Here is a 13,618-nt window from a genome sequence, read left to right as displayed (position 1 = left end):
TGTTTCTATATTAAAAAAAAGGGTCAGCGTTGCCATTATATCAATTTCTGATCTACTGCAGGCCACATGCTACTGAAGTAGCCCCAAGGGGTTTTTAACTTGTTTTACAATGTGATGACCAAAAGTAATGGATCTAAATTTGCACACTGGGGAACAATGACACTTTTTTATATACAAGATTTAGCGGAGAGACATTTTAATTTTGCCTTCAGCAAGTATTGACATGCTCCTTCAAAACCATGAGTAAAAGTCCAGCCCTCCATCATAGATTGTATTGTAGAAGAAAAGCTGCTTGACTCATAAAGCTTGAACAAAGTGGTTGTTTGACCACTGTATCTATTGCTTAAGCCATTGCAGGACATTTGGCCATTTAGAAGACTAGTAAAGTGTGTTAGCATTTCCCTTGTACCAAGGGTATCCATGTGCTTTATAATTTTAAAATGCTCTTGATATTTTTTTTTTGTACAGTAAAGCGAAAGGAAAAATAGAAAAAATGCCCACGAGCTCCTTAGTTTATAATTGTTAGTGATGCCCAGTCTGCTGTAAAATGTTTTACCAGCTCGTCAAATTGTCTTTCTTTGTAAAAGTCTAAAACACCTTTTCACTCACGTGTATTAAGAAGGGGATTAATAAATATTTGCTCAGTGAACTATTTGCAGTAAAGTATACTCAAAGATGTAATGATCTGTTTCGTCAGTGAAATATTTTATTTTATTTTATTTTTTTTTGTATATATTTTTTTGTTACCGTCAGTGACAAATGGATTCTAAATTGTACTGGAACGTCTTTGGTATAATTCACGTGAAATGAGATTTTCAACATTAGTCATGTCAAAGCAAATGCACTGACGTTTGACAGTCCGAGAATGAAATGTAAATAGAATATATGATTGTTACTTTTTTCTGTACATACAAACTAAATGTCTGAATATCTATTATAATAAACTTTTTTTTATAAATAAGAACAAACTTTTGTTTATTTCTTTTCGACTACCCTGCCTTTTCCAGGAGCTTTTTTTCTTGTTTTTTTTTTTTTTTTTTTTTTGCCGTTGTCCAGCTACAAGTGACCCAGTTGTCTGGGTCTGTTCCAACACAACAGGCAAATGACTCATTATACTTTCCAGCATAGGCTCAAAGAGAGGCTATTTTCATTTTTGCTTTACAGTTAGTAAGGTTCTTTGCAATCACTCCAGAGAATACTTTCTGAATTAGGTGGTTCTTCACTAAGATTTTTAAAATCATTCTGAGATTTCTGCTTTCTACTGCCCTCTGCTGACTCATTTATAAAACCAACACATCACACTTGTTGAGAAGAGAATGTCAATTATTAGCTGCTTTTCAGTTAAAAAATGTCAACTAACATTTTTGACTCATTAGGTTCCCATATAAACTCATATCAACAGGTGGATTTATGGGTAAATTAACATATGGCTAGAAGGCTGATCATTCACCCATGAACTGGACTTAATGATGGGTGAATGATCAGCCTGATAAACCGATAGATGATAACCTATATTGACGCTGTACAATGTACAATCAACTGTTTGAAGTGATCCAGTTGCAGCTGGAATTTAATGTGTAAATACTGTACGTAGAAAATCACTGCATTTAAAAGTAAGAAAAAAAACACATTTAAACACACACCCATGCACCGTGATTAAAATAAAACCAAGATAAGATTGCCAATATTGCACCAATCAATGTAAAACATTGCAGTTAAAGAGTCCAGGGTTCCCTTTGATTCTGTACAGTCATCTGTGTTGGTGTGACTACAGTATGTTCACAGGTTAGAGGAAATGAACTGATTTGTAGCCTGTTTGTGCAGGTCTTCAGGGTTCTGCCTGAACTTAGACGAACCAATAGATGAATGTCTGCTCAGCACTTTGGTCTGTTGTGCTGTTATTGAAATGCTAAAGTTGTCTTGGCTTGGATGGGGGGCTGATTAAACCAATAGGTGTGAGGAGGGCTGATGGATTCATTACTGGATTTGATCAAGATCTGGGAAATGCTTACATTTTGCACCTTACCATGCTTAATCAGAATCCTGATTTCATTTCGCTCATTGAAGCTTATCTGAACTGGTAAGATGATGCAACTATGTGTAATTTCATTTCTATGATTTACTTTTATATAAATCAAAGCTTCAGTTTGTTGTTTTCTGAGGTGTCCATGTGTGGGAGCAGGGGGAATTAGGTTGTTCACATTTCTACTCAATACACTTTAGGCTGGGGCTATTTGTCTGACCTTAGCAAGCTCAGCTGTGCGGGAATAACACGGGATAAAAAATGAGTCACAAGTGTGAGGCTGGAATCATGAGTCATGAGCCCCAGCAACATGTTCAGGCTTGTGGTCGCAGTGGGTGAAAGTTCAATCCGCTAGTGACCGCCAGAGGGCGATATTGCCTTGTGTTTCTGACAATAAGGGGCAAGTGTTTTTGTGTATCTCTGGGTGGTTGTGCGGTTCAGGTGAAAAGTCATCCAGTTATCATGTAGGCAACCTTATTTGCATCGAGATAAATGTCAAACGACATTTTTGACTCATTTAATAAGAAATCTAAAATGAAAACACTTAACGGGGTGCATTATTCATGTAGTTATACTTTGTGATAATTGACAGAAGGTAAAATGGTCGCAATCTTCCCGTTAATATTTTGTCCAAGTTTGAGTCACGCACGCATACTTTAAAATGATTGTTCATTGTGTTTTAGGCATAGCATTTCAAGTTACGACAGGAGTAGCCCCCCGGTGCGTAAACACAGCCGGCAGCATTTGTTCAAAAATACACAATGGTGTTATGCTATACCACTGATAAGATAAAGTGGCCTGAAAAGGCTTCTGACCGCGGCACGCGCCCTTTTGGGGTCGTGCGCACATCTGTCGGGCGTCTGCCATTGGTCGCCGCGTGCGTGGAGGGCGCACAAAGGGCGCATGCACGTATGGAGAAATGCAACACTTCCATGCTTTTGCACTAAGCAAAGACAAGGAGCAGGTGAAGCGGAGGAGGGATTTAAGTCGCCTCCCTTTTGTCCGTGGGGACACGACACGCGTCGAGCCAGGCAGCTGTAATTAACCCTCACCCCCATCCCCACTCCACCACTCTTTAAAAAGTACGAACAAAAAGTGGCGTGTGTTGTCAATTGGCTGCTTGGGCTAAACTCTGAAAACTGCAAGGCTAAACATGATCCGATCTGGGTCATGTTTAGCCAAGGAACAACGAGAAAAAAACAAAACAACAATTAGCAAAAAGGCGTTGGTGTCAATCTCCAACAGTCATTAGGTAAGAATGGAATGATGCACGCTCAAAAGGTCACAATCAATCACAGGGAAACACAGTGACACACATCTGTGCACACACTCAAACTAGTTTGTAGTATAGTTAATAAACCTCTATGCAGAAATCCCAATCATGCAGAGGCACCAGGCTAGAGGCAGCAGTACAGAGTCATGCATCTACACACTCATACCAATTTAGAGTGGCCAGTCGGGACAACATGTGTGTTTTAGCCATGAAAAATCCAGAACTTTCTTATTACAAGGCAACAGTGCTAACACCTGCAAACCCAAAATGAATGATTTATTTTATTTTATTTTTGACTGCACTGAAAATGACCACAGAAAAGCATTGTTATTGACAAGTTCATTTGGATAACAAAATTCGGATATAACATATAAATAGTAATATTACTATGATTTTTATTGGCCAAAAAAAATGGTTATAATGGGAGGAAAATATAGCAAAAGTTACAGGTATGAAGTATTTATCGGCACTTGGTTTCTGTCTTATTAAATCACAGGGACACATAATGCAGCCTTCAACTGTGAGCATGTTTCTTTTGTGTTTGGTCACATAAATTGCATAGAAACATGCTACAGCTTACTTATATGGCTTGTGTCAGTACAATTAGCAAATTCCACCAATTTTCCAGATGGCAGTGTATGAAGAACAATGATTCTCCTTCTCATTTCAGATGTGACCCAAGAAACTTGTCAACTGTTTTTGACTCAATCGATGTTTAGTTAAACCCATCCAGTTTTTGACTGTGTGTGGGTTAAATGAATAACCCAGAAGTTCACAGAGTGTATTCCTTTAAGAGACTTCAAGAAGTCTCGCCTCATTATTAGGGTCAGGTTAGGCTTGGAGATTTCTCTTACTGGAGGGTTCTGTTGCCTGACTGTAAGCAGTGTGGCAGGTTGAGTAACAGAGTGGAAAGCTGTTTATTAGGGGCAAATGGAGGGCGGGCAGGGAAAGTTTGCTATATAAAACCTTAGCAGTGATTCCCCGTGCTGGGAAAGTACTTACCCTAAAATACACTTCCAATGTTTATCATGGAAGGTATCTGTTTCTCTACTGGGATCACTCACTGCATTCCACCTGCAGCACCATAATATGTTTTAATTTTTAAAAAGGCTGACACCAGCTGTCCTATTAACATCCTGCTAAACAGTCTGTAAAAAATCTTAATATTTTAAAGAAATGAAACCTCTAAAGGCAGACATCTCACACACCCTATGCTTTTGTCCATTTCATTTTTTTTTCCTTCTGATCTTTTAACCCAGCAAATCCTTCAGTTAGTACAGTGTGTCGAATTTAAGGCATTTTCAGTACAATTTTTATTGTCATTTTGTTATTATAGTGAAATTTTGTGAGACTCAACTAGCATAAACGAGGATCGGAGCCAAAAATAAATGTAAGTATTTTGCAAATAAAAGTTTTTAGAAAACATTATGAAGTTTGTGATTTAGAATTTTTAAATTATTTTTATTTATTTATTTACCAAGTTAATCATGCATTCATCTAATCTTCTTCTTCTAATTATATGTCATTATTATTACATTTCTGGGAATAGCTTATCACTGCTGAATACACTAGAGGGGGAAATGAAACTGATTTGGTGTTCTGTTGGAGTCCCACTAGACTGCGACACCCTCCGCCCAAACCAAAAACCAGACAGGATGCATGACCCAGTCTCTTCACAGGACTGTCTGCCTGTTGCTAATCATGTGAAATTATCCTCACAGTGCCCCCTATGGGTGTCGTAATAGTCAGAAAAATATCAGCTGCTGCATAACAGTTACAAAACCGGCAAACAATGATTCTTCATCAAGGATACAACGTAATGTTGATAATGTAGGCAAATTAGTGAATAGCAAAATGTAGAAAGGTAATCAATCAATCTCTTTATTTAGACACAATTATGGTCCATAAACAGACAAAAACAAGAACAATAAAAAAAAAGAAAAATCAAAATATATAATGAAATAATCAATCACTGATATATAAACTAAAGCGCCAATGATTCCACAAACTGGAGAAGAATCTCACTGAGCTTTGAACAGTTGACATGTGTCTTAAATACTTTAGGATTCTCTTTAATGACATTGTGTCCAAACTGAACTCACATGATTCAGACTTCTTTGTATCAGTCTTCTGTAAACAGGACTTTTAGTTTTTGTCCATTCTGGTGATGTTGGATGTTGACAAGCCAAGGTGTAGGGAATCAGCGGTGGGAGGGGGAGTGGGGAATTTCTTGAAACCGTGAAATCTAGCCCACGTGGGGTTAACAGCTCCAGCTCAACAGCTCCAGCACAAAAAAAAAAAAAAAAAAAAAAAAAAAAAAAAAAAAAAAAAAAAAAAAAAAAAAAAAAAAAACGGCCGGGGACTTTTGCTTTCCTTACCCTCGCTTTACCCCGGCTGCTCCGAGCCAATGGTTGGAACACTACAGAGAAAAGGGGGGCCCTGAAGGACCGCCCATTGCCGAGAAACTACGCCGCCGTGGCTATAAAGCCACCCACAGGCTTTTTCCGAGCTCAGAATAAAACAAGAGACAGCACGGGGAAGAGCACGGCACTATTACTGGATCACTGAACGACTCGATCACACTTGGATTTATTATAACTATGACTCTGGAAGAAATCCACGGACAAGAAAACACAATGGATACAGCTGATAGGTAAATTTTTGACTATATTGCTGAACACGACTGAAGCTGCTTAATCTCTGAGTGCACTGCCTCTTTAGCTGCACACAGTGTTCTGACGATGTGCGTTCTTCTTCTTTCAAGGGTGCAAAGTGCAGGCGCAGCCCTAGAGGAGCTGCTGATCGCCGCTAAGAAGCAAGACTACCTCACAGTTGGAGTTTACGAGTCTGCAAAAGTCATGAATGTGTGAGTATCCAGTCTCTTTCTCTGTGAAGTGCAAATGGCAGTTTGAACGGGTTGAGCTGAAAAGCGTGCGAGGATGTGCAACTAATCACCTGTCTCATCTTTTCCCCGCACAGCGACCCAGACAGCGTGGCATTCTGCGTCCTCGCCACGGATGAGGAGTACGAGTGCGACATCGCGCTCCAGATCCACTTCACCCTCATCCAGGCTTTTTGCTTTGACAACGACATCAACGTGGTGCGGGTCAACGACATTGATCGTCTGGCCGACCTGGTGGGCGCAGACGACAGCGGCGAGCCCAAGGACGCGCACTGCATTCTCGTCACGGTACGTTCACTATGGACTTGCTGTGCACTGCAGCCACTTAGTCATGCATGCACCACTTATCAGTAAATGATCTCATTTTCGTCACGATTCTAAATGTCTTCATTTGTGCTTTATTCCAGAGCCCCAGTGCAAACCCGTGGAAAGACCCTGCTCTGGACAAGCTGAGCCTGTTCTGCGAGGAGAGCCACAGCGCCTATGACTGGGTGCCAGCCATCACACTCCCAGAGCGCTGAAGAGACAGTTCCCAGGATGATGGAACGAAAAAGTCAACCTTCAGTTGATGGAGTCAAGCCTTTCTGCTTCACTTGTCTGGATTAAGAGGCTGTGACTGCACCCCAATCCAGAGCATTCTGGGTCAGCATGTTGGGTCTGCATCGCCCACTGGCGACGGCTGGAGTCCAGAGGTCAGGTGTTGACTGGATCATGTGGACACTGAGAAGGAGCTGGAGTGTGCTGGATGTTGCATTAATTGGTGACCTGGCTGCCGAGTATTAGGAGCATGTACTGGGCAGCAGGTTGCAGAGGAAAGATGCACTGGACTTGGGAACGTGTGGAAGTTGGACTGAATCTGATCACATCGAAGCTAGTCAGATCCTGGTTCTGAAGATGGTGTCCAAAAGAGTCTACGTGGACTTTACTTGTTTAATACAGCTATATATTAATCAGGAAGTTCTTGGGAAAAGCAATTGTTCAGCTTGCAAATCCTGATTATTATTTTGTTTTAGCTGCATCTTGTCCAGCAAGACATTCATGGACTATTTGTATTTACTTTCAGATATGCATAAAAACGATGCAATAACTATTTGAATTGTATGCATTTTGAATGTTTTCTGAATAAACATTTGAGACCAAACTTCCTCTCCTCTCAGAAGTTTCAGTTCTTTACGCATTATGTTTTCACAATCAGTCTGTTCCATGGTATCTAGAGCTAACATACGTTGCAGCAGTATGTGGGAACCTGCATCACACTGCAGACACACAAAAGTCAGGAAGTGCTGTGTGACTGATTTCACAGTCTGAGTGAAGGAGTTAAATGTGGGTGGCAGAAAAGTAAAGATCAAATGATTTGGTGACTTAGAAAGGGAGTGAGCGACGAAAAATGAGAATCATCCAGAATGTGGTGTGTGCATGCAGGTACTGACTTACAGTGCCTTGCAAAACTATTCACACCCCTTGATCTTTTTCACATTTCACTAAGCTACAAATGAAAACTAAAAGTATTTGAGTTTTGTGCAAAAGACTTAGAAAGTACTACACTGTTCCAAAGGGGAATAAAATAATAGTTTTCAACATTTTTGTGAGCGTTAAAGACAAGCATCAGACCACCTCACGGTTCTACAAGCTTTGCACATCTAGGAAATGACTTTTGACCATCCAGGCTTAATCAGTTTTGATGTACTACTGGGTCTGCGAAGACACATTTTCAATAGCATACCTGTTTGACTATTCCTCCGATTGAATGTGAAATTCTGAAAATTGAGTCTTTTGCAGCCTTTAACAGCTTTCTTTAAAGAGCTGCCCTGCATAGCTCCATCCATCTTCTCTGTCCCGACTGAAGAAAAGCACCCCCATAGCATGATGCAGCCACCATCATGTTCTGCTGTTGGACGTACATTTTCAAATTGGTGCATCTGACTCATCTCATCTGAACAGAGCACCTTCTGCCACATGTTTGCTGTGTCCCTCACATGGCTTGTAGCAAAACAGCAAACCCTGTGTGGCTGTCTTCTTGCCACTTTTGCATAAAAGTCTGTATTGTGGAGTAAACAAATCATTGCAACCTTGAAGATTGTTACACCTGAGCTTTGGTACAGCCATGTCTTAGTAAGTTTTATGGAGTTTCTACATATAAAGTCCTAATATATTGACATGTATGTTTGTAATGGCACATAAATAGCCAAAAAGTTGAAAAATAAGAAGTAAACCCAACTGCATATCAGACTTTAAATGTTTCATTAAGAAAGTACAAGCCATCTACTTGCGTACATTGTCAACATTTCTGCAGGTGCAGATACACACATGTTCTAAGAAGTGGAAAGAAATTGCAGCGTAGTGGTGAGAGAATGACGGTCATTAGTGGTGGGTAGGGTAAGGGGAAGGTGTCTGCCTGTTGTGGTTGCCTCAGACCTGAGGCTGACAGTAACCTGTGGCCCACATCAAAGCCATGGCAGCCCTTAAAGGAAATCATTGCAATTTTCTTGGCAAGGGTCTTCAGCCTCCATCCAACTGCTGGGCATTCTTACCTGTACGTGCACTTGCATGAGCAAGCATGAGCTTACACCTCTGTATGTGCACATTTGGCCAACCCTGAACAGTACACACACACACACACACACACACACACACACACGTGCACACGTGCACACGCACGGAGAGAGAAAGAGAGAGAGAGAGAGAGAGAGAGAGAGAGAGAGAGAGAGAGAGCTGGGACTAATGGAGGTAACTGCGCAGCATTCTAAGAACAGAGGAAGCTTCTCTTAGACAGAATTATGTTAAAATGCAACTTGCAGACAATCACTAGAGGGAATTTCCATGGGTTTTACTCTCTTCACTTGTATGCTTACCTACATTCAAATTTCTCTAAATTACTATAACTGCTGAAAAAAACAAAACAAAAAAAAAAAACAACTAGTCATCATTCCCATAGCAGTGTGAAAAATGCAGATGGTGATTTCAGTCTGATAAACAGAAACACTGGTCTGTTGAGGCACTAATACTATTCTGCGGTATTCTGTGGCGTTCTGAACTCAGGGGTGATTGAACATGAAACTTGAACATGACTGAAAGCTGAAACACAGTATCTAGTACACATATTTACTAGTAAAAGTCCCATCCAATCATTATTGTAGGAGGCATACAAAAATATTTTAGATGCAAACCAAAAAAAAAAAAAAAAAAACTGATTTAAGATAACTCAACCTGTTCACATGAGGCTAAACTGTCTTGCAGCAGTTGTCTCTAATTTTGACCTAATTTTGGAAAGAAAGCAATAATAACAGTCTGAGATGAGAGCAATGCTGTTTAAGTTTTCACTGTTAACAATCTATACAGTAAACACAGATCTTTATAATATTGTGATTACAGCAGAGCAGGAGCTGTATTGGTTAGCACAATTTTGACCCAGTTTTCAGAAATATTGCGCTGATGTTTGTTGTGATTATTCAGATTTGCTTTGTATCCAGTGGAGCTTTAATTTAGCCTCCCTTCTGCAAGACTGGAGAACAATAGCATACCTGGCTGCTGGTGTACACACAGCAAATTTCACTGTGTCTGGTGGAAAGGAGTCCCAGTCTCTGCTGTGGCTGCTGTTTGCACAGAGTTAACAAACATCTTCTCCCTATGTTGGCTGTGGTGCCAAAGCCTGGAGCAACAGTCCAGACTGCTGAGGCAGCTGACTGTCTGCACAAAGTCTGAGCCAGAGATTTAGAGCTACGATAGACTGAAAGCGAAGGAGCGAGACCAGACAGATGTGTGCCGTGACTCTGAAACATTACCGTTTTCAGCTCCAGCATGGAACATTGGTAAACAACATGTAGTGGTGATCGTTTTATTTCTTTTTCTACCTGTTGAAATCATGCGTCACACAGCTGATCATTTTTTTTAACACTCTTTGGCCATTACTAATAGGAACAAAAACACAATTTATGTTAAAAAATGTTAAAAGATGAAAAAAAAAAAAAAAAACGCCACAGCAGAACTAAATGGAAAAAAATAATATACATTATATTTAGATTGACAATTTTAAGCAGCCACTTAGATTTTTCTTGCATGATTAGGATGGATCAGCGATGCGCTCACACTGTACCAAACGAGATGGAGCTGCCTGGTTTTGTTCAAAAGGTGTAAAAAGTTCAGGTTGGGAATGTGCCTCGCTTCCTGGCTAGAACTGTGCGTGTGATAATGGTGTGAAATTACACAATGACTTAAGAACATGTTCAGCAAAGTGCTGAATAAGCATATTTACCGAAATTTAAAGTGTAGGATTGTAAAGCTGTATGTTGATCACTTCAACTGTGTATGTCTGTTTCAAACTTTTTCACTGTATTACCATAACATCCAGACATCAGAAAGACGATAACTTTCTTGTAAACCAGTCAGAGCTGTTTTTAGTAATACTGAGAGACATACTTGGGTGTGGAAGGATCCATGAATCATCCCTGCAAAATTTGTAAATCGCCTTCCTTTTAAGTGTCATTTTGTCATTTTACGTGCACTATACATGTTAACTCATCTGCATTTGCACACAGATAAACTTAAATGACTTCTCATTCCTAAAGCAAATGCATATTCCATAGGGCTTGTTATAATGTTGGCCCGTCTTTTGCAGTCATTAAACCTGCAGCTTTTCTGGTAGGTTTGTGAGATCAGACACTCTTGCATGATTAGGCCTGGTTCTGAATCTCCGCTCTAGTTGTTCTATGGTTTAAAATCAAGACTGAAGAGACCAGTTGGGTTATTTGACACAAATTTCACTTTTTTTTGGAAAGGGAAAATTCCCCCAAAATTTCCCTTTCTTGGAAAAAAAAAATGGAATTCTTCCCCCCACCCCCACTTTTTTTAAGGAGTCGTTAAAATTTTAATGACTCCTTAAAATTTTGGAATTTTAAGGAGTCATTCCCAAACCATTCCAACAAAGTTGCATGCACTGCATGCAGATTAATTTTTCAGAAAATTGATGTGCTGAAGTGCTAAAAATCCCTGTCATTGGAACTAATTAGCTTTGCCAAACTCCTAAAAAAGCTGCCCCACACCTTGATTTCCCTTCACCAAACTTCACACAGTACAGTTCTCTTGGCAAACACGCTGAGCCAGGTTCAGCAAACAGCTCTAGCTGCACAGCCTCTGACTTAGAGCATGTCACATTCTGTGATTTCTAACTTTGTTTAGCTGGACATACGACTAAAACAACATAATATCCACTTAAGTATACACTTAAGCATAATCATTATTAATTGAGTGTAATAGGGAGGACTGCCATTTTATGAAAAAAAAACATTGAGCTTCTATCAGAAAGCCGGATACAACTATTTCTTTTTAACTTATTCCAGGTCATAGTGTGATTCCACATTGAGAAACTGAAATATTCCCAGAAGCGTGGTTTAATTGTAAATGTTTAATGCTTTGTAGAGAGAAACTCTGCACTTCCCAGAGTCATTACTTTCATGGGCCCTTCTTCCCATTCCTGCTCTACTTCACTTACTGTAACCGCCGAGAGATAAGATTACACCATGAGCTGGCAGCCAGCATCCCCTTGCTCTCACCCCACCCAGCACTTGTTCTCGCGTGGCTGAGCTGGTACCATGAGATCATGGCTCAGCTGTCTTGGCAGGCTGCAGAGGGAACTAGATGGACTGGCTGCGGGTGTTGGGTGTCTCTAACCTAAGTACAGGGTATGTGTCACTCCTCGGAGAGATGAGCTACACCCTTTCTACTGCTGCTTTTTGCTCACGGTGAGCTCAGTCCTCAGACGCTGCGGTAACCCTGCACTGCATGCAACTTTAAAAAGTTCTTAGAGTCATGATACAGGGAATTTCTCATTGCTATGGCCACTCAGGTGAATCCGTGTCAACAATGTGTGCATAACCCTCATTTGTCAAGAGTCACTGTTAATGTGTCAGCGTGACTTCACTGAGGTGCTTTGGAGTTTTATGGTTTTGGTCTGGCTGAGGTGAATGTTGAAGCAAACACATGTGCACACACCTGGGCTTCCTGTATGACTGCACTGCATGATGAGGTCGCATAATCCGGGCTTCTCAGCTCGCGAGTGACGATCGTGGTTGTCTTTGTGCAGAACCCATAATCAAAAAGAGCCAAACAGGTGTTTGCAAGCCAATGAGAGGACGACTAGTTTAGAAGCACATGCACACACAGACCTTGCCCACACTCTGCAGATTCACTGTGTCCTTTTGGGCGGATAGAGTGACATGCAAGCAGCAGGTCATTGGATATGAGGTCATGACACAAAGATAACTGCAGTCAGTGCCAAGTACATCTCTGTAGTTTCTAACAGATATGCTGATTTTAATATACACCTGAAAAAACACTGGGGTAGAAATCAATTAAATTTAAAATGCATTTCTTCTATTATTTTTGCCCTGCAAAGTGATGTGCATATTTGTTTTTAGATTAGCATGTCTGACATTGCTGTGGAATTGCATCAGTGTGTTTGTTCAGCATCATCTGAATCGACTGACTGGTTAAACTGTTTGTACAGTTTCTATTTAAAAATCAGCACAAGCCTTTTAGTGTGTCTTAATTAGATTTTTATATACGTTTTTTTTCAAGCTATAAAAACTTTTGCTACTGCAATATGAAAGTGTATATGAACATACATTTCTTTTTTTTCTCCACGATTTAACGTTTGAGGTTATCAAACAAATTTTATTATCAGACGACATGAGTAAATAAAACGTGTATTTTTCCAAATATTTCTTTAATTTATTAAGGAGGAAAAACGGTCCAAATGTACCTGGAACCACATGAAAAATAAATGACCCTCCCTGTTAACTGACCAAACCAAAGCTGACCTTTTGTTTTTATTTTGTACATAACTAGTGGGGACCAGAATAAAGCATTTATCGAACTAAAAACCTTGTGATTCAGTTTGATCAAAAGTAGCAAATGAAAAAAAGACTGGAAAAAAAAAACAAGATGAGAAAACTAGCGCAATAGTCAATCATCTTAAATGAATAACTCAAAGTTTGTTGTCATCCACTAAGGAAACTGGCATTCAAAGAATGTAAGAATGCATTCTATTTTTAAGCCAGGCGTTCTCCCGATATCTCCCGTCTGTTTCTGAATTCTGCTCATGTTTTCAGGTTTACTCTCTCCGTCTGTCTGGCTGAGGTGGGCGCAATACTAAGTGGTTTGCTAAATATGGGGAGCAGACTGTGACCTCGATGGGGCTGACACATTACTGACATTGCTCAGCTTATCCTCCCAGAAGCACATGTACTCTGTGAGCCATGCCAGGAATTCTGCCTCTTAACATGCAGTCCCCAAGTAGAGCAGCGGTCCGGAAGGCCTGGCCACAGAACCAGAGGCTGGAGAAAAAGGAGAAGGAGGAGGAGAGATAAGCACAAATTGCTGTCTGCAAATAGACTATCTGATATTTCATTAAAATATGGGGAAG

The 13,618-nt window shown here is 40.2% G+C and overlaps 1 protein-coding gene across 1 annotated transcript; it reads left to right on the top strand.

Annotated features, from left to right (window-relative positions):
- The first annotated feature begins 5,806 nt into the window (after positions 1-5,806).
- On the top strand, positions 5,807-7,343 carry gadd45ga (growth arrest and DNA-damage-inducible, gamma a). The gene is made up of 4 exons (XM_015024087.1): positions 5,807-5,949; positions 6,061-6,162; positions 6,276-6,486; positions 6,606-7,343. Exons 1-4 carry the CDS (start codon positions 5,897-5,899, stop codon positions 6,717-6,719), a joined length of 480 nt encoding a protein of 159 aa, XP_014879573.1. The 5' UTR covers positions 5,807-5,896; the 3' UTR covers positions 6,720-7,343.
- Positions 7,344-13,618: the final 6,275 nt, after the last annotated feature.

The sequence above is a fragment of the Poecilia latipinna genome, unplaced genomic scaffold, assembly GCF_001443285.1.
Source record: "Poecilia latipinna isolate Pla-1442-1.1 unplaced genomic scaffold, P_latipinna-1.0 Scaffold91, whole genome shotgun sequence".
Classification (NCBI taxonomy): domain Eukaryota; kingdom Metazoa; phylum Chordata; class Actinopteri; order Cyprinodontiformes; family Poeciliidae; genus Poecilia; species Poecilia latipinna.
Note: the sequence above shows the minus strand (reverse complement) of the source record. Positions and strands in the feature narration are given on the sequence as shown.